General features: G+C 43.3%; 2 protein-coding genes across 4 annotated transcripts in view; one reads left to right on the top strand and one right to left on the bottom strand.

The window, feature by feature from the left end:
* Positions 1-11,682: 11,682 nt before the first annotated feature.
* On the top strand, positions 11,683-13,376 carry LOC129867174 (C-C motif chemokine 4-like). The gene is made up of 3 exons (XM_055940397.1): positions 11,683-12,556; positions 12,760-12,880; positions 13,066-13,376. The coding sequence occupies exons 1-3, from the start codon at positions 12,421-12,423 to the stop codon at positions 13,154-13,156; spliced, it is 348 nt and encodes a 115-aa protein (XP_055796372.1). The 5' UTR covers positions 11,683-12,420; the 3' UTR covers positions 13,157-13,376.
* A 16-nt stretch (positions 13,377-13,392) lies between these two features.
* The window catches only part of LOC129867173 (septin-7-like), a 33,641-nt gene continuing 25,930 nt past the window's right edge, over positions 13,393-21,103 (bottom strand). For all 3 annotated transcript variants that reach the window (XM_055940396.1, XM_055940395.1, XM_055940394.1), the window contains 8 exons: positions 20,139-20,256; positions 19,943-20,035; positions 19,680-19,776; positions 16,268-16,319; positions 16,020-16,148; positions 15,602-15,737; positions 15,347-15,492; positions 13,393-15,221 (listed from right to left, as the gene is read on the bottom strand). In XM_055940396.1, coding sequence (XP_055796371.1) covers positions 15,182-15,221; positions 15,347-15,492; positions 15,602-15,737; positions 16,020-16,148; positions 16,268-16,319; positions 19,680-19,776; positions 19,943-20,035; positions 20,139-20,256 — 811 coding nt within the window. In that variant the 3' untranslated portion in view covers positions 13,393-15,181. The remainder of the gene's footprint in view (positions 15,222-15,346; positions 15,493-15,601; positions 15,738-16,019; positions 16,149-16,267; positions 16,320-19,679; positions 19,777-19,942; positions 20,036-20,138; positions 20,257-21,103) is intronic.

Genomic DNA, 21,103 nt, shown 5'->3' on the forward strand with positions numbered 1-21,103 from the left:
CAACACAAAACAAGCCACCTATATATGATTCTCAATCAGGGACAACGATAGACAGCTGCCTCTGATTGAGAACCATATTAGGCCGAACACAGAAACAGACAAACTAGACACACAACATAGAATGCCCACCCAGCTCACGTCCTGACCAACACTAAAACAAGCAAAACACATAACTATGGTCAGGACGTGACAGATGGGGCAAAAGGAATGGCAAATAAGTCTGGCTGCACAACCAATTGGCAAACTTATTGAAAATTGAGAAATCATGTGACTAAACTGAATAAAAAGAAGAAACTACACTATGAAACAAAGATAAATGAAATAAAGAATGATAGTGAAAAGCTTTGGAGCACCTTAAATTCTCTTGAAACCAAGGTGGCTTAGCAGTTCAGACGTATTTTTCCGTGTTGTCGTGTCGTGTCCTGTATATATATATATTTACACCTTTTCTTCACATATCTTTTATTTATTTTATTATCCAAGAACTCAACTACAAAAGCTTTCCTGCAAAAGCTTTCCTGCAACCCGCTTCACCAATTACAATAAGTACTATTTACCTCAATCTGAAAATCCATCGTGGAAGATAGCCAGGGGCTAATTCAGAAGCTAGCCTGAAAGCTAATCCAGAAGCTACTCCGATAGCTAGCCAGAAGCTAATCTGTAGCTGCCCCGAAATTAGCCGGTTTGCTGGCTAGCGTTGGTGTTTCAGCTGCCCACGTTTTTGCGGTCATCAGCTATTCCTCTAGCTCGATAATCTACCGGCACTTTTGTGCAACGCGACTCGGACCGGAGCATTCCGGGACTTTTTTTCTCTCAGTTTCCCCGGATTCCAACCGCAGCCTCTGGACACGTGCACCTTGATTTCGCAGCTAGCTAGCTGCATACCGTGTGACTATTGGCTTACGTCGACCCCGGAGCTAACTCAAATCATGCTGGAGCTAGCCAGCTGAGGAGTTCCATCACCATCCGGACCCGCTTCTTTGTTGCTGCTGCAGATACGGAACCCCACCGGGCCTTCACGACTGACTGCCGACGTTATCTGCCCGAGGGATTTATCCAACCGGCACCTCCGTCCCGGCGTTACCTGAACGCTCATCTGAGGCCCGCTAATCGTTAGCTGTCTTATCGGCTGCTATCTGAACAAAACCCCACTACACGGAACCTACCGACGGAAACGCACGAGGTATCTACAAACAGACCTCCATCCTATGCTGCTACCGATAGCCATATACCCGGCCAGCTGTCTGGATCGCCACGACCCCAACCAACCTCTACTCACTGGACCCTTATTTATCACTTGATTAAGCTTGCCTCTCCTTAATGTAAATATGCCTTGTCCATTGCTGTTCTGGTTAGTGTTTATTGGCTTATTTCACTGTAGAGATTCTAGCCCTGCTCTCTATACCATATCCAACCCTGCAGTTCCACCACCCACATATGCGATGACATCACCTGGTTTCAATGATGTTTCTAGAGACAAGATCTCTCTCATCATCACTCAATACCTAGGTTTACCTCCACTGTATTCACATCCTACCATACCTTTGTCTGTACATTATTCCTTTAAACTATTTTATCGCCCCCAGAAACTTCCTTTTACTCTCTGCTCTGGTAGCTCTAGGCGACCAATTCTCATAGCTTTTAGCCGTACCATTATCCTACTTCTCCTCTGTTCCTCTGGTGATGTAGAGGTGAATCCAGGCCCTGCAGTACCTGGCTCCACTCCTATTCCCCAGGCGCTCTCTTTTGATGACTTCTGTAACCGTAATAGCCTTGGCTTCATGCATGTTAACATTAGGAGCCTCCTCCCTAAGTTTGTTCTGTTCACTGCTTTAGCACACTCTACCAACCCGGATGTTTTAGCCGTGTCTGAATCCTGGCTTAGAAAGACCACCAAAAATTCAGACATTTTTATCCCCAATTACAATATTTTCAGACAAGATAGAACGGCCAAAGGGGGCGGTGTTGCAATCTACTGCAAAGACTGCCTGCAGAGTTCTGTTATACTATCCAGGTCTGTTCCCAAACAATTTGAACTTCTACTTTTAAAAATCCACCTCTCTAAAAACAAGTCTCTCACCGTTGCCGCCTGCTATAGACCACCCTCTGCCCCCAGCTGTGCTCTGGACACTATATGTGAACTGATTGCCCCCCATCTATCTTCAGAGCTCGTGCTGCTAGGTGACCTAAATTTGAACATGCTCAACACCCCAGCCACCCTACAATCTAAGCTTGATGCCCTCAATCTCACACAAATTATTAATGAACCTACCAGGTACCACCCTAATTCCGTAAACACGGGTACCCTCATAGATATCATCCTAACAAACTTGCCCTCCAAATACACCTCTGCTGTTTTTAACCAAGATCTCAGCGATCACTGCCTCATTGCCTGCATCCGTAATGGGTCAGCGGTCAAACGACCTCCACTCATCACTGTCAAACGCTCCCTGAAACACTTCAGCGAGCAGGCCTTCCTAATTGACCTGGCCGGGGTATCCTGGAAGGATATTGATCTCATCCCGTCAGTAGAGGATGCCTGGTCATTTTTTAAAAATGCCTTCCTCACCATCTTGAATAAGCATGCCCCATTCAAGAAATGTAGAACCAGGAACAGATATAGCCCTTGGTTCTCTCCTGACCTGACTGCCCTTAACCAACAGAAAAACATCCTATGGCGTTCTGCATTAGCATCGAACAGCCCCCGTGATATGCAACTTTTCAGGGAAGCCAGAAACCAATATACACAGGCAGTTAGAACAGCCAAGGCTAGCTTTTTCAAGCAGAAATTTGCTTCCTGCAACACAAATTCAAAAAAGTTCTGGGACACCGTAAAGTCCATGGAGAATAAGAACACCTCCTCCCAGCTTCCAACCGCCCTGAAGATAGGAAACACTGTCACCACCGACAAATCCACTATAATTGAGAATTTCAATAAGCATTTTTCTACGGCTGGCCATGCTTTCCACCTGGCTACCCCTACCCGGGACAACAGCACTGCCCTCCCCTCTGCTACTCGCCCAAGCCTTCCCCATTTCTCTTTCTCCCAAATACAGTCAGCTGATGTTCTTAATGAGCTGCAAAATCTGGACCCTTACAAATCAGCCGGGCTAGATAATCTGGACCCTTTCTTTCTAAAACTATCTGCTGAAATTGTTGCCACCCCTATTACTAGCCTCTTCAACCTCTCTTTCGTGTCGTCTGAGATACCCAAAGATTGGAAAGCAGCTGCGGTTATCCCCCTCTTCAAAGGGGGGGACACCCTTGACCCTAACTGCTACAGACCTATATCTATCCTACCCTGCCTTTCTAAGGTCTTCGAAAGCCAAGTCAACAAACAGATTACCGACCATTTCGAATCACACCACACCTTCTCCGCTATGCAATCTGGTTTCAGAGCTGGTCATGGGTGCACCTCAGCCACGCTCAAGGTCATAAACGATATCGTAACCGCCATCGATAGGAAACAATACTGTGCAGCCGTATTCATTGACCTGGCCAAGGCTTTTGACTCTGTCAATCACCACATCCTCATTGGCAGACTCGACAGCCTTGGTTTCTCTAATGATTGCCTCGCCTGGTTCACCAACTACTTCTCTGATAGAGTTCAGTGTGTCAAATCGGAGGGTCTGTTGTCCGGGCCTCTGGCAGTCTCTATGGGGGTGCCACAGGGTTCAATTCTTGGACCGACTCTCTTCTCTGTTTACATCAATGATGTCGCTCTTGCTGCTGGTGATTCTCTGATCCACCTCTACGCAGACGACACTATTCTGTATACTTCTGGCCCTTCTTTTGACACTGTGTTAACAACCCTCCAGGCGAGCTTCAATGCCATACAACTCTCCTTCCGTGGCCTCCAACTGCTCTTAAATACAAGTAAAACCAAATGCATGCTCTTCAACCGATCGCTGCCTGCTCCGGCCCGCCTGTCCAACATCACTACTTTGGACGGCTCTGACTTAGAATATGTGGACAACTACAAATACCTAGGTGTCTGGTTAGACTGTAAACTCTCCTTCCAGACCCACATCAAACATCTCCAATCCAAAGTCAAATCTAGAATTGGCTTCCTATTCCGCAACAAAGCATCCTTTACTCATGCTGCCAAACATACCCTTGTAAAACTGACCATCCTACCAATCCTCGACTTCGGTGATGTCATTTACAAAATAGCCTCCAAAACCCTACTCAATAAATTGGATGCAGTCTATCACAGTGCCATCCGTTTTGTCACCAAAGCCCCATATACTACCCACCACTGCGACCTGTACACTCTCGTTGGCTGGCCCTCGCTTCATACTCGTCGCCAAACCCATTGGTTCCAGGTCATCTACAAGACCCTGCTAGGTAAAGTCCCCCCTTATCTCAGCTCGCTGGTCACCATAGCAGCACCTACCCGTAGCACGCGCTCCAGCAGGTATATCTCTCTAGTCACCCCCAAAACCAATTCTTCCTTTGGACGCCTCTCCTTCCAGTTCTCTGCTGCCAATGACTGGAACGAACTACAAAAATCTCTGAAACTGGAAACACTTATCTCCCTCACTAGCTTTAAGCACCAGCTGTCAGAGCAGCTCATAGATTACTGCACCTGTACATAACCCATCTACAATTTAGCCCAAACAACTACCTCTTTACCTACTGTATTTATTTATTAATTTATTTTGCTCCTTTGCACCCCATTATTTCTGTCTCTACTTTGCACTTTCTTCCACTGCAAACCAACCATTCCAGTGTTTTTTTTAGTTTTTATTTTACTTGCTGTGTTGTACTCACTTCGCCTCCATGGCCTTTTTATATTTTTATTTATTTATACATATATCTGTTTGCCTTCACCCCCCTTATCTCACCTCACTTGCTCACATTGTATATACTGTAGACTTATTTTTTTCACTGTATTATTGACTATATGTTTGTTTTTACTCCATGTGTAACTATGTGTTGTTGTATGTGTCGAACTGCTTTGCTTTATCTTGGCCAGGTCGCAATTGTAAATGAGAACGTGTTCTCAATTTGCCTACCTGGTTAAATAAAGGTTAAATAAATAAAAAAAAAAAAAAAAATTATATTCTGGGAAAAAAGGCAAACTCAGCTCATCATTCATTGAATCAGATGGCTCATTCATCACAAATCCAACTGATATTGCCAACTACTTGAATGATTTCTTCATTGGCAAGATTAGCAAATTTAGGCATGATATGCCAGCAACAAATGCTGACACTACACATCCAAGTATATATGACCAAATTATGAAAGACAAGCATTGTCATGTTAAATTCCGTAAAGTTAGTGTGGAAGAGGCAAAACAATTATTGTTGTCTATCAACAATGACAAGCCACCGGAGTCTGACAACTTGGATGGAAAATTATGGAGGATATTAGCATCCGATATTGCCACTCCTATTTGCCATATTTTCAACTTAAGCCTACTAGAATGTGTGTGCCCCCAGGCTTGGAGAGAAGATTAAATAATTTCGCTACCCAAGAATCAAGAATAGTAAAGCCCCCTTTACAGGCTCAAATAGCCGACCAATCAGCCTGTTACCGACCCTTCGTAAACTTTTGGAAAAAATGGTGTTTGACCAGACACAATGCTATTTTACAGTCAACAAATTGACAACAAACTTTCAGCATGCTTATAGAGGACATTCAACAAGCACTGCACTTACACAAATGACTGATGATTGGCTGAGAGAAATTGATGATAAAAAGATTGTGGCGGCTGTTTTGTTAGACTTCAGTGTGGCTTTTGACATTATCAATCATAGTCTGCTGCTGGCAAAACGTATGTGTTATGGCTTTACACCGCCTGCTATATTGTGGATAAAGAGTTACCTGTCTAACAGAACACAGAGGGTGTTCTTTAATGGAAGCGTTTCCAACATAATCCAGGTAGAATCAGGAATTTCCCAAGGCAGCTGTCTAGGCCCATTACTTTTTCAATCTTTACTAATGCTACTGGCTTTGAGGAAAGCCAGCGTGTCTATGTATGTTGATAACGCAACACTATACATGTCAGCTACGACAGCGACTGAAATGACTGCAACACATCAACAAAGAGTTGCAGTTAGTTTCAGAGTGGGTGGCAAGGAAAAGGTTCGTCCTAAATATTTCTCAAACTAAAAGCATTGTATTTGGGACAAATCATTCACTAAGCCCTAAACTTCAACTAAATCTTGTAATAAATAATGTGGAAATTGAACAAGTTGAGGTGACTAAACTGCTTGGAGTTACCCTGGATTGTAAACTGTCATGGTCAAAACATATTGATACAACAGTAGCTAAGATGGGGAGTTTGTCCATGACAGCACCGCTCTCTGCCTTCTTGACAATACTGTCAACAAGGCTGGTCCTACAGGCTCTAGTTTTATCGCAGCTGGACTACTGTTCAGTCGTGTTGTCTGTTTGAACTACTGGGGCACAGCTCGGACACCCATGCATACCCCACAAGACATGCCAGAAGAGATCTCTTCACAGTCCCCAAGTCCAAAACAGACTATGGAAGGCGCACAGTACTACATAGAGCCATGACTACAGGGAACTCTATTCCACATCAAGTAACTCATGCAAGCAGTAAAATTTTATTTAAAAAAACAGATTTAAAAAAAACACCTTATGGAACAGCGGGGACTGTGAAGCTATACAAACATAGGCACAGACACATACATACACACGTTAGCATACACACGTACACATGGATTTTGTATTGTATATATGAGGTAGTGGTGGAGTAGGGGCCTGAGGGCACACAGTGTGTTGTGAATGTATTGTAATGTTTTTAAAATTGTATAAACTGCCTTAATTTGTCTGGACCTCAGGAAGAGTAGCTGCTGCTTTGGCAGCAGCTAATGGGGATCCATAATAAATATAAATCAAGATATAAACATGTGCCCGTTAAAGCGCCATCGTGTGGTCGATAGAAATGTTCTTGCATATGTTGAGTCTTGACAGTATTTGCAACGTGTACCAAATTGTGTTACAATACGAATATCCTTGACTGATTCATACTTTAGGTCAAACGGGGTGAGGGGTGTGACCTTTCAAAGTTAGCTTTTTCAATCTCTTGTTATACCTCCACCATCTGGCCAATCAGTGTAATTTAGTAAATGCCGGATCTCTATGGCAAGACCATCATTCACACAACTGTCTTCAAAATTGGGCCAGTGCCGGCTGAGATATCAGATTTGACTAAAATAAGAATGAGACCGTGTATGGACGGAGACAGATCCACAGTCCCCTCCCTGATTTAATTGTGGGGGACAACAAATCCCAAACACATTCTACATTCATTTAACATTGATTGAACATACATGCGAGGTCTGAAGTAATCTCATTAGCATTATTGCCGAATACCAATGATTAACTGTCGGTGAAAATTTGTGAGGGTTGAAAATGAGGGGTTGCAAGTGTGTGGGAGTCAGCCTGATATGAAAATGCTACCGTATGTATGTGTGTAAAAAATATCTGATAAGATCTGTTGTCTGTAGAATCTCCACTTGTCACAGGCAGCTCCACACCACAGACTTCTGCAACAGCGTCCTACACTGACATTTTCACAGTGTTGGGGAGTAGTGAACTATATGTAGTTCAACTAGTAATTTAACAACATTTTGCAGTAGCTTGGTGGTAGTTTAACTAAATTCAAATATAGATAGTATTTTCAGTAGTTAATTACTTTTTTGCCATGTTGCGGTGTAGCTAACTACTGGAACTACACACTACATATCTTACTAAGTATCACTTGAAACATTGTGTGTTTAATAGGATAAATTACACATTCTGTTATTACATTTTATAGTATTTTACATTTCAGATTTACATATAATTTTTCACAAAGTAGTTTGGAGGTAGTCAACTACTTTTTCAAAGTAAGTTTAGTTGAGTAAACTATATTTTTTGTAGGGCTAGCTTAAGTGTAGCTTAACTTCTTCCAGTGTGAAGTAATTGGTAGCTATATATACAGTGCATTCAGAAAGTACTACTCAGTACTTTGTTGAAGCACCTTTGGCAGTGATTCCTGCCTCGTGTCTTCTTGGGTATGATGGTACAAGCTTGGCACACCTGTATTTGGGGAGGTTCTCCCATTCTTCTCTGCAGATCCTCTCAAGCTCCGTCAGGTTAGATGGGGTGCGTCAGTGCACAGCTATTTTCAGCTCTCTCCAGAGATGTTCGATCGGGTTCAAGTCCGGGATCAGGCTGGACCATTCAAAGACATTCGGGGACTTGTCCCGAAGCCACTCCTTTCTTGTCCTATTGGGGGGGTGAACCTTCACCCCAGTCCGAGGTCCTGAGCGCTCTGGAGTAGGTTTTCATCAAGGATTTCTCTGTACTTTGCTCCGGTCATCTTACCTTCAACCATGACTAGTCGCCCAGTCCCTGCCGCTGAAAATAATCGAATCAAATTTTATTTGTCACATACACACGGTTAGCAGATGTTAATGCGAGTGTAGCGAAATGCTTGTGCTTCTAGTTCTGACAATGCAGTAATAACCAACGAGTAATCTAACCTAACAGTTCCACAACTACTACCTTATACACACAAGTGTAAAGGGATAAAGAATATGTACATAAAGATATATGAATAAGTGATGGTACAGAACGGCATAGGCAAGATGCAGTAGATGGTATCGAGTACAGTATATACATATGAGATGAGTAATGTAGGGTATGTAAACATAAAAGTGGCTAGTGATACATGTATTACATAAAGATGGCAAGATGCAGTAGATGATATAGAGTACAGTATATACATATACATTATATTAAGTGGCATTGTTTAAAGTGGCTAGTGATACATTTTTGATCAATTCCCATCATTAAAGTGAGCTGGAGTTGAGTCAGTATGTTGGCAGCAGCCACTCAATGTTAGTGGTGGCTGTTTAACAGTCTGATGGCCTTGAGATAGAAGCTGTTTTTCAGTCTCTCGGTACCTGCTTTGATGCACCTGTACTGACCTCGCCTTCTGGATGATAGCGGGGTGAACAGGCAGTGGCTCGGGTGGTTGTTGTCCTTGATGATCTTTATGGCCTTCATGTGACATTGGGTGGTGTAGGTGTCCTGGAGGGCAGGTAGTTTGCCCCCAGTGATGCGTTGTACAGACCTCACTACCCTCTGGAGAGCCTTACGGTTGTGGGCGGAGCAGTTGCCGTACCAGGCGGCGATACAGCCCGACAGGATGCTCTCGATTGTGCATCTGTAGAAGTTTGTGAGTGCTTTTGGTGACAAGCTGAATTTCTTCAGCCTCCTGAGGTTGAAGAGGCGCTGCTGCACCTTCTTCACAACGCTGTCTGTGTGGGTGGACCAATTCAGTTTGTCCAATAATCACCATTGGTCCAATAATGATGGACCAATAATCCCCACAGCATCATGCCACAACCATGCTTCACCTTAGGGATGGTGCCAGTTTTCCTCCAAATGTGATGCTTGGCATTCAGGCCAAAGAGTTCAATCTTGGTTTCATCAGACCAAATAATCTTTTTTCTCATGGAAAACTCCAAGCGGGCTGACATGTGCCTTTTACTGAGGAGTGGCTTCTGTCTGGCCACTCTACCATAAAGGCCTGATTGGTGGAGTGCTGCAGAGATGGTTGTCCTTCTGGAACTCTGGAGCTCTGTCAGAGTGACCATCGGGTTCTTGGTCACCTCCCTGACCAAGGCCCTTCTCCCCCGATTGCTCAGTTTGGCCTGGCAGCCAGCTCTAGGAAGAGTCTTGGTGGTTCCAAACTTCAACCATTTAAGAAGGATGGAGGGCACTGTCTTCATGGGGACCTTTAATGCTGCAGAATTGTTTTTGGTACCCTTCCCCAGATCTGTGCCTCGACACAACCCTGTCTCTAAGCTCTAAGGACAATTGCTTCGACCTCATGGCATGGTTTTTGCTCTGACATGTACTGTCAACTGTGGGACCTTATATAGACAGGCGTCAATGGAAACAGAATGCACCTGAGCTCAATTTTGAGTTTCATAGCAAAGGGTCTAAATACTTATGTAAATAAGGTATTCCTGTTTATTTATTTTTTCATAAATTTGCAAACATTTCTAAAAACCTGTTTTCCCTTTGTCATTATGGGGTATTGTGTGTATATGGATGAGAAAAAAATATGATTTAATACATTTTAGAATAAGGCTGAAACATAACAAAATGTGGAAAAAGTCAGGGGTCTGAGTACTTTCCGAATGCACTGTATATAACTATTTTCAGAGTAGCTTCCCCAACACTTCCTTTTCACACCCATTTGAAAAAAAATGACCTTAAATATAAAATGCTTGGGGGTTTCCTGATGTCATGGGTATCATTTGACCAAATGAAAATTGTCATACAGTAGACCTAGCATGCATATATACAGTGCATTCGGAAAGTATTCAGACCCCTTTACTTTTTCCACATTTTGCTACGTTACAGCCTTAATCTAAAATAGATTAAATATATTTTTCTCATCAATCTACACATAATACCCCATAATAAAGCAAAAACATTTTTTTTGATTTTTGTTGCACTTTATTACAAATAAAAAACAGAAATACCTTATTTACATAAGTATTTAGACACTTTGCTTTGAGACTCAAAATTGAGCTCAGGTGCATCCTGTTTCCATGGATCATCCTTGAGATATTTCTACAACTTGGAGTCCACCTGTGGTAAATTCAATTGATTGGACATGTGGAAAGGCACACACCTGGCTATATAAGGTCACACAGTTGACAGTGCACGTCAGACCAAATACCAAATCATGAGGTCGAAGGAATTCTCCGTAGAGCTCCGAGACAGGATTGTATCGACGCACAGATCTGGGAATGGGTACCAAAACATTTCTGCAGCATTGAAGGTCCCCAACAACACAGTGGCCTCCATCATTCTTAAATGGTTTAAGTTTGGAACCACCAAGACTCTTCCTTGAGCAATCTGAGCAATCGGGGGAGAAGGGCTTTGGTCATGGAGGTGACCAAGAACCCGATGGTCACTCTGACATAGCTCCAGAGTTCCTCTGTGGAGATGGGAGAACCTTCCAGAAGGACAACCATCTCTGCAGCACTCCACCAATCAAGCCTTTATGGTAGTGTGGCCAGACGGAAGCCACTCCTCAGTAAAAAGGCACATGACAGCCCGCTTGGAGATTGCCAAAAGGCACCTGAAGACTCTCAGATCATGAGAAACAATATTCTCTGTTCTGATGAAACCAAGACTTTGGCCTGAATTCCAAGCGTCACTTCTGGAGGAAACCTGGCACCATCCCTACGGTGAAGCATGGTGGTGGCAGCGTCATGCTGTGGGGATGTTTTTCAGTAGCAGGAAGTGGGAGACTAGTCAGGATTGAGGGAAAGATGAACGGAGCAAAGTACAGAGAGATCCTTGATGAAAACCTGCTTCTGAACGCTCAGGACCTCGGACTGGGGCAAAGGTTCACCTTCCAACAGGACAACAACCCTAAGCACATAGTCAAGACAACACAGGAGTGGCTTCAACAAGTATCTGAATGTCCTTGAGTGGCACAGCCAGAGCCCGGACATGAACTCGATCGAACATCTCTGGAGAGACCTAAACATTTCTGTGCAGCGACACTCCCCATCCAACCTGACAGAGCTTGAGAGGATCTACAGAGAAGAATGCGAGAAACTCCCCAAATACAGGCATGCCAACCTTGTAGTATCATACCCACGAAGACTCGAGGCTGTAATTGCTGCCAAAGGTGCTTCAACAAAGTACTGAGTAAAGGGTCTGAATACTTATGTAAATGTGATATTTCAGTAATTTATTTTGTTTGTTCCAAAAATGTAAAAAAAACCTGCTGTTGCTTTGTAATTATGGGGTATTGTGTGTAGATTGAGGGGGGAAAACTATTGAATCCATTTTAGAATAAGGTTGTAATGTAACAAAATGTGGAAGAAGTCAAGGGATCTGAATACTTTCCGAATGCACTGTACATCTCAATATTGTTTGTTATTAAGGCTTGTGGTGATCGTAATTGTATATAGTCATTTTTTTTTAACCTATTACAACTAAATAATGCAAGAGGACAACAGAATGTTCAGCTTCTTCGAAGACTGTTTAAATTAATGTTGTTTGATGATGGCATAGCTTCAAATAGCTGATACAGTGTGACCCTTTACTGCTTCATCCACTTTTTGTGATGATTCGTCATTCACTTTCCAGTGACAAAGGGTTGCTAGAGATAATTTGCAAGCACTGTGGTGGCACTGCATTTAATCTTATCTTCATCGCCTCATGTTTAGTCCCCTGCCTTTCAAAAAGGAAGTGACAAGGAAGTAGAATATAAAGATGATAGATATTGTAGTGCTTGGCAGGCTATGGGGGTGTATGGAAATTGGACATCGTAATGGCATTCTCTTCTAGGAAATATTAATATAACTCTGGAAGTTCCATCATACATCTTCGACAGTATTTATATGAGGAGATGCAACCCTTATGGACTCAAGACTACAAAGGAACCAAAACAAAGACGGGTCAAAAGCCAGACTTTCGACATCTCAAATCATCATGAAGACTACCTGCTTGGCTCTTGGGTTATTGCTGCTGACAGTATCCCAGTCCTATGCTATCCGTAAGTTCATTTAGTTTTCATGAGGATTGTAACCAATGTGTGCTTATATGCCCTTTTATAACTTGGCTAGGTGACTCCTTTCATGATTTTGATTATATACCTGTAAAGAGCTTGTCATACTTATCTTGGGTCGGTTGCCTTATGTCTTATGCTAGGAAATAGTAATCAAAGGATGTTCTAATTGACATGTTATTCCCCTACAGCTCTTGGACTGGAGTCATCACCTGACAGTTGCTGTTTCAGCTTCTCCATAATGAGAGTGCCCCCCAAGAAGATCGACTCCATCCAGAAGACTCACAGTGGATGCCCCCGACCAGCATTTGTGTAAGTGTTTGTTCCTCTTCCTCTGATGCCACAGTCCAAAAGGACAACTGCTTAGTTTGAGGCCCTAGCATTGTCTCAGTTATGGAAGACAGAAGAACTGGTGACTTTCACTGACTTGCAACAATCATACAAGCAACAGAACCCGCCTGATATTTCTCCTTTGTACCATTATCCCTCTACGACAGGGTCAAAACTGTTGAGGGCAGAGTGATTTGCTTCCAGTCAAGTGTGCCGTGGGTACAGAAAGCCTTCAACCGGATCAAGCAGCGGCATTGAGGGTTCCAGTCATCCTTGATAGCCTCCTCATCATGACTCAAACCTCACAAGACTATTCCGTCATCAACATGCAAGCAATGCATTCTAAGTGACATGTTTATCACTTAGAATGCAACAATTACTATTTTGCAACATATGGAATTGGGAAAGGAGTGTTAGGATATACACACATGTTTCTGTGTATGTGAATACTGTATGTGAGAATCCACTGCTTAAATAAAATGAGAACATTTGACTTAAACAAAAGTCTCATCTTTAATATAATAATGTACAGTTAGATAGAGAACAGATGATAAGAGGAAGAACCGAATAATGCTGAAAACAGTGTACATATATAAAAAAACAATACCAAAAAAAAAATCCTAAAGATATGACTACCTTTTATGGGGTTTCTAGGATAAGGGATTGGTTAAAGTTCTATTTAGAAAACGTTTGTTTCAGAACTTTGCTCAACTGAGCCTTTTACTGACCAGTATAGGTTGGGTCAAAGGTTGTCTTCTGTTAATTCACAGGGATTTTGAGTTTGTGTTCAGTTGTGATGATATAACAATTTAGTCATTTCCATTATGAATGTGAACCAGAGAAGAAGTACAGGGGTTAGATATTAGATGTGTGTTGTACACGTCTGTCCCTTTTGCATGTCTTCGATGCATCTGTTAAGATTCTAAAGGTTTGTAAAATCAAGACTAGGCTAAAATATTGTCTTATGAACCACTTACTGTAATGATCCTACTGGGTTTAAGAAATCTTAGTTCTCCAACCATACATTATATATTAGAATAAAACTTGACGATCCTCAGAGAGGTAAGGGTTTTGAGGTGTCACACAGTGTGGCTTAGTGTTAGTCTCACCATGCGTTTGGGACAAACCCATGCATATAGAGCTTTCAGCACAGTCTTTAGAACAGAGGACGAGTCAGGGAGAGAGAGGATGAGTCAGGGAGAGAGAGGATGAGTCAGGGAGAGAGTGGACAAGGGATAGATAGGGCTTTAGGTTCAGGGCTTCCACAAAATCCATCACTTCACATAATAAAACAGTCACGGTTATCATTGTTTTAGACACCCATGCAATTTGTGTAATATCATCTATATAATAGGAACATGATTATCTACTTCAGTATCCAGAATGTTGCTATGACACTGTTCCTGTTAACGTTGTGTGTTCTATTAGTAAAAATCGGAGGCATGGTTCTGATTGCATTATCAGGCATTATCGACCTCAAACACATAGTTTACAGATATACACAGACGCGCGCACACACATTTGAGATAGGTCATCCCTTTTCCTGAACCTGGCTTATTCATCTGGTCTTGGCTTTTCACTGTTATCATTCCACACAATTATTTTCCTTTTTTCTTGTACTCTCCGACCTGACTCAAACCCTTAATGACCACCTACATTGTCCCCCCCCTGTACACACACTCCCAAGTGTGGTGTTTAACATGCACATGTACCAGGTGTTCGGGGAATTTCAGACTGTATATGATTATGTGTTTACACATGTCACAATGGAGTGTGCTTGTGAATAGTCTAAGACTTGAGCTGCCTCTGCTGGAAGAAACAGGCGAGTTAAGTGGCCAGAGCAGCATCTAGAAAACAGTCTGTAGTACACTTGTGTAAAGGATGACTATGCATGGTGCCTGCCATGTGTAAAACTCCAAAGATCAGAGGGACATCATTTCCTCCATGTCAAGAATAGGCATTGACTTTCACATGCATTCCCACATAAATGGTTCAGGTTTTGGCAGAGACTCCAAGAGAGCGATGTGGCTGTGTGTGTGTGTGTGTGTGTGTAATTGGGGTGTGTTGTTGTATGTACTGTATGAGAGTGAGTTAGTGATGTGTGAGGTCCATGTCTGACATGTACTGCAAGAGAAACATACATTTGGAATGTTGGTATGGAATGTCTACTATAGTACAATATGTGTGTGTGTGGTGTGGTTTGCGGGTTACAGACCGTGTGACAATCTAAAAGGATGTAAAAACGAGTTTGTCATTTTTCATAAGGAGGAATAGGTTCAACTCTTAAAAGATTTTTCCTTTCTTTTTGTTCTTTTCCATGGTCCTGTAAAAAGAGACGAAGGGAAAGGGAGATTTCACATTTCAGCATTGCATTGAGAAATAGATAACATACTATATGTTTGTCTGAGAGAAAAAGAGCTAGGATGAGTAAATGTGTCAGCCACTTACTTAGAAGCCTCAAGTTTCTGCTGCTCCAGTATACGTTGCTGTGCCTCCCAGTTTGACTTCTCTTCCTCATGGTGGCGCTTCTTCTCCTCCAGTTCCTTATACTGAGCCTCCAAGTTCTTTTTCATCTGCTCGTGGCGTCGCTCCAGCTGAGAAGTGTGGCAAAAACTTATTAAGACACAAATACACCCCCACACGGACAAACACTCCCTCTACCTCTCCCCATTGGTTCTCACACACACACACACACACACACACCTCGGCCTCAGAGTCCTTCAGTTTCTGTTTCTTCTCCTTGACTTTCATCTCGAACACCTGCTCCATCTCAGTCTCCATCTTCTTCATCTTCATGACATGTTCCCTCCGTTCCTCCTCCATCTGGGCCAGGGGGCTCCTACAGGTCAAAGGTGAGAGACCAGACAACAAGCATCACTAACAGTGACCAGTGATTCATGAATCACATCTAATACAGTCTTGTCAACTGTCACTTAACGACAGTGTGACAATACCTTACTTAAAGTATCAAACCAAAGGTTAATCTATGAAATAAGCTTCATAGCAAATTAATGATATTGCTATTTATTCTCTTAACGTCATTTAGATTATTACGGTCTGAATACTATTCAACATATCAGATCTGTGGTATTTCCTCTGATGATTAGGGTCTCTCTCCTACCTGGTCATTTGGTTCTTGGTCTTGCTGGTGTCCACTCCTCCATTGCAGGTGACGGCAGCAAGCTTCCTGCTGCGGTAGTTCTCATAGTGGACATTGTTGGTCACATCCTTCAGATCTTGCATATGGGTCCTACGGGAGGGAATTGGTAATATTCTCAAATAACGATATCACTAATTATAACGATATCACTGTACATACTGTAAATGCTGCGGTATAAATCACTTTGACATGCATCCTCTGTCTCTCACCTGATCAGCATGTTCCGTAACACAGTAAAGTCACAGTGCTCCCCGTTCTCCACTGAAACAGGAAGAGAGAGAGATGTCAGAGACCTTTTGAGATGAATCTCATCACACGGCCAGCCATCATTAATGTGTCTACTGGTAGAATACACACCACTTCCAAGAGTTCCCAATAATAATTGGTGTCTAACGATATTACAAAGGGCTCTCGGATCAAACGGGACAATCTCTACTTCTGGAGCCAAAAAGCACTGGGTCACTCAGCTAGTCAAGTGTACAATCTAAATCACAGCATATTAGCTGATGAGACAGTTAGGTAGACAAACACAGACAGACACAGTCAACCCACAAATTCATGAGCCATGCTCAGTCAGTCAGACTGTTCACTGAGCAGACACATTGTTTAGTTTACACACAGACAGTCAAACCTATCACTGCTTGCTAACACAGAGACAGGACATCTCACTGGACCACTGTTCAGACAGACATTCAGTAGTATACATGGAGTAAACAACAACAGTCAGATAGACAAACATCTCATCAATCAGACAGACTACTGCCCTAAGCCATTCATTTCAGCTGATTAGATGGCCATACAGTCTCTCTGCTCAGACAAACACACGGTTAGAAGATCACATGGGATTCTGGAAAAGCATTGCAGAGACGCTGTGCTGCTGCTGAGGATGTGGATTCCTCCTCTTTCCTGATCAAAACATGGCTCCTCTCCCCAGGCCCCACCTCTAGGGCTAAACCTAATATGCATCCCGCTGTCAGCTGTGGATCTCAGGAGGAGGACACCTTACCATGATGAGGTGCATGCATAGAGCCCCGTCTGCCAACCAATCCCCGGATGTCACCTACCTGAGTGATTTCTGACGGAGGGAGGGAAGGGCACACAGGAGCCCAGGTCCTGCCCAGGTGACCCCCATAACCAGTGTCTGTCCACCCTGACTGTCTACTGAACCAGGGGTTACATGAGGGGGTATGATGGCTGGCAGGGCAGGCCAGCCTCAGTGATGGGACGGGAGTGGATGAGGGTTGGGTTCACAGGGTGATAGGGACACAACAAAGCAGGGTTGTAGCTCTGATGGAAAGATACACCCTCAGCCGATTGGCTGAAAACTCCTGATGTATGCTGGACTGAATGGTTGTTGCACCCTCACTGTTTTCAGTGCTCTGACGTTAAAACAGAAATATTGCGAGCAAGAGGTCAGCTGCCCATCTGGAGTTTTAAGCCAGAGTGCTTTAGCTACGAATGTTTGTTATGTTATGATACATGCATGGACGTTTCCATTGAATGAGCCAAGAGCAGTGAAAAATGTCTTAGCTCATGACCAGGTACTTATTGTAAAATGCTCAATGAATCAATATGCAATGTATACTGAACAAAAATATGAACGCAACATGTAAAATGTTGGTCTCATGTTTCATGAGCTGAAATAAAAGATCGCAGAAATGTTTCATACACACAAAAAGCTTATTTCTCTCAAATTGAACGCACAAATTTGTTTACATCCCTGTAAGTGAGAATTTCTCCTTTGCCAAGATGTTCCATGTGGCATATCAAGAAGCTGATTAAACGCCATGATCATTACATAGGTACACCTTGTGCTGGGACAATAAAATGCCACTAAAATGTGCAGTTGTGTCACACAACACAATGCCACAGATGTCTCAAGTTGAGGGAGCGTGCAATTGGCATGCTGACTGTAGGAATGTCCACCAAAGCTGTTGCCAGAGAATTTAAATGTTAATTTCTCTACCATAAGCCACCTCCAACATCGTTTTAGAGAATTTGGCAGTACATCCAACCGGCCTCACACTGCAAACCACTTGTAACCACGTCAGCACAGAACCTCCACATCCGGCATATTTTTATTTATTTTTTGTACCTTTATTTAACTACGCAAGTCAGTTAAGAACAAATTCTCATTTACAATGACGGCCTACCCCAGCCAAACCCAGACGACGCTGGGCCAGTTGTGCGCTGCCCTCTATGGGACTCCCAATCACAGCCGGATATGAAACAGCCTGGATTCGAACCAGAGACTGTAGTGAAGCCTCTTGCACTGAGATGCAGTGCCTTAGATCGCTGCGCCACTCGGGAGTCATCTTCACCTGCCGGATCGTCTGAGGGGGATAGGGGTGCTGAGTAGTATTTCTGTCTAATAAAGCCCTTGTGGAGAAGAAAACGAATTGTGATTGGCTGGGCCTGATTCCTAAGCGCCCTACGCTTTCCCAGGCCCACCCATGGCTGCTCCCCTGCCCAGTCATGTGAAATGCATAGATTAGGGCCTAATTTATTTATTTAAATTGACTGATTTCATTCTATGAACTGTAACTCAGTAAAATCTTTGAACTTGCATGTTGAGTTTGTTTTTGTTCAGTATACTAGTGTGATCGACCCCCTGTGGACACAGAGTGCAACTACAGGTATGGAGTGCCAGCAAACAGCATCATGACACCAGGATTTAGAGCAAGAGTGTGTAGCTACATACGTGAGCGAATGTTTGTAGAGCATGCATGCAAAATGTGTATACATTGACATTATCTATATAATAAGTTTGTGCAAATGCGCCTTTATCTCTTAACATGTCTATAATTGTATGAGTGTTCATGAGTGGCCAAATGATGACTAAAATAGATAAAAGGTGGCTCAGAGTTTTGGAAAATGTATGACTTTTTATATTAAGATAATTAGGCACCTATAAACATAAGTTAGATGGTGATTTTGCTTTATTCTAGGAGTAGCGTCAGCACTGAACAGCCATTCGTTTTCTCCATGACCACTGACCATCAACCTAATGTCATAGCAACATAAAGGCGAAGAGGGGAGGAAGGCCTGAGGGAGAGTAGTAGAAAAAGTGAGAGATGGTTTTGTTTACCAAAAATGCCCTCTGTCAGTCATGGAAAATAGATGGAAAAAGAGAAAAGAAAGAATGAAAAAGTGAAAGACTGATAAACGGTCAACCACAGAGCAACACTTGAAAATGAAAAAGTAGTCTTTTAGGGGACTAAAACAAAAGAAAATCAAGTGGAGAACAACGATCATCGTGGCCAATGATGAAAAAAAACAGGGTGACAGTCTTTCTCTCTGATGCCAGTGGGTGGTACAGTACAGTACAGTATTTACTGTCAGGGGGACCATAATATCCTATTAGATCCCTGTCCCCCTTTTCCAGAATCCCTGTAAGACACACTATCTGGTGGGGGGGGGGGGGGGGGGGGGGGTCCTGGAAGACCATGCAGCTTCCCTACACTGGATCTCCACACTCCTGTACTCCGTCCTCAAGCATGGCACAGTGAGTGACATTAATAAAGAGCTTCCTTCAGTACAACCCTCAACAGCAGCATGCCAATATCTCGTCTCATCTCAGCCAGAGAACAGAGAACCCAGGCCAGAACATGCTGAACCTACCTTCTGCCACGCCCCAGGGGTACTGACGACCTCTGACCTTCTTGCCGTTTACTTCGATCACTACATTGCTGCCAACCACTGCCAGAGGCATCCGCTCCTGCCACACAGGGACAGAGGGACCAGCGTCAGTTAATCAGTGAGCCTGTACAGTATCCACAATATATTAGATAACCAAACTGACAGGGATAGACAAGGGCAGATAGGGACTAGTGTGAACTGATACAGGTTGACTATCCGTCTCTCTCACTCTCTTTGCACACTACCTTGATCTTCCGGATGAGCTTGCTGTCCTCATCGTCCTCTGTGTCAGGAAACTCATAGATCTGGATCTTGTGTTCTTGGATTTCCTTCATGATCTGAGGATGAGTTGAAGGTAAAAATGACATGAGTTATTTCCACACACATACTGGTACACACAATGTGTTTGTGCTAACACAAATAATTACTACACACCCACACCTGTTTCTTGAATAGCTGGCATTCCTCAGGTGTCAGGGTGTCTGCCTTGGCGATGAGAGGGATCACGTTGACCTTGTCATGGAGACGCTTCATAAACTCAATGTCCAGGGGCTTCAGCCTAAAGGGGAATTCACGCATTGAAGAAAATCTATTCCGAGTTTGTTGTTGCACAATCATACACAGTCATTCAGTTAGACAAACACAGGCAAGCAGGGAAGGCTGATCTATGCTTTGATGTGACAGTCCTGAATAATTCTCTGCAGTTATGCCGCATTCACGCCATGTCGGAAATTCAGAACCTCAGAGTTAAAGGTAACGCAAGTTATTTGCGTAGAGCTTCATTTTGGTTGATTTTGATACCTCCCAATTGGAAACTCAGGATCCGACTCTTCCGCCTAGGTTAGCAAGTTGGAAATGTTTGAGTTTCCGACATATCACGAACACCATAAGTAGACTTTATGCTCAAACTGATGCAGTTCATTATGTCACCAGTAGAGGGTCACCGGCATGAAAACACAGTGGGGGTACAAAGGAATCAAAGAAACAGCGACTGACTTATTTTTCTGTATTTTCTTTTTTACAGTTAGCGACCACTAATAATTATGTCATGGTGGGCTCATGAGGGATTCTCTTTGTTCTCACTCTGGCTGGTGAGGGAGTAGGTGGACAAAGGGGCTATTCATCTCAGAGGCCTGAGAGAGTGAGTTCTGTCCAGGGACCGGAGGGAAGGCCTGGAGGGGGCAGAGCAGTAAGGGTGGGTGGGGGGGTGCTGAGTATTCCATGAATGTAGAGATACAGAGCAACAGACCAGCTGTTTACAGGTCACAGGAATAAAGGAGGCTTATGAATTGTGGGGAGAGAGACAGACCTGACAAAGATTAAATGTCATGCTCTGAATTTGTCTCCACATTATCAGGAGCAGGGGGGTCAGAGGCAAGGGCTGACATGACCTCTGATCTCTTAAT

Source organism: Salvelinus fontinalis, chromosome 12 (assembly GCF_029448725.1).
Source record: "Salvelinus fontinalis isolate EN_2023a chromosome 12, ASM2944872v1, whole genome shotgun sequence".
Taxonomy (NCBI): Eukaryota; Metazoa; Chordata; class Actinopteri; order Salmoniformes; family Salmonidae; genus Salvelinus; species Salvelinus fontinalis.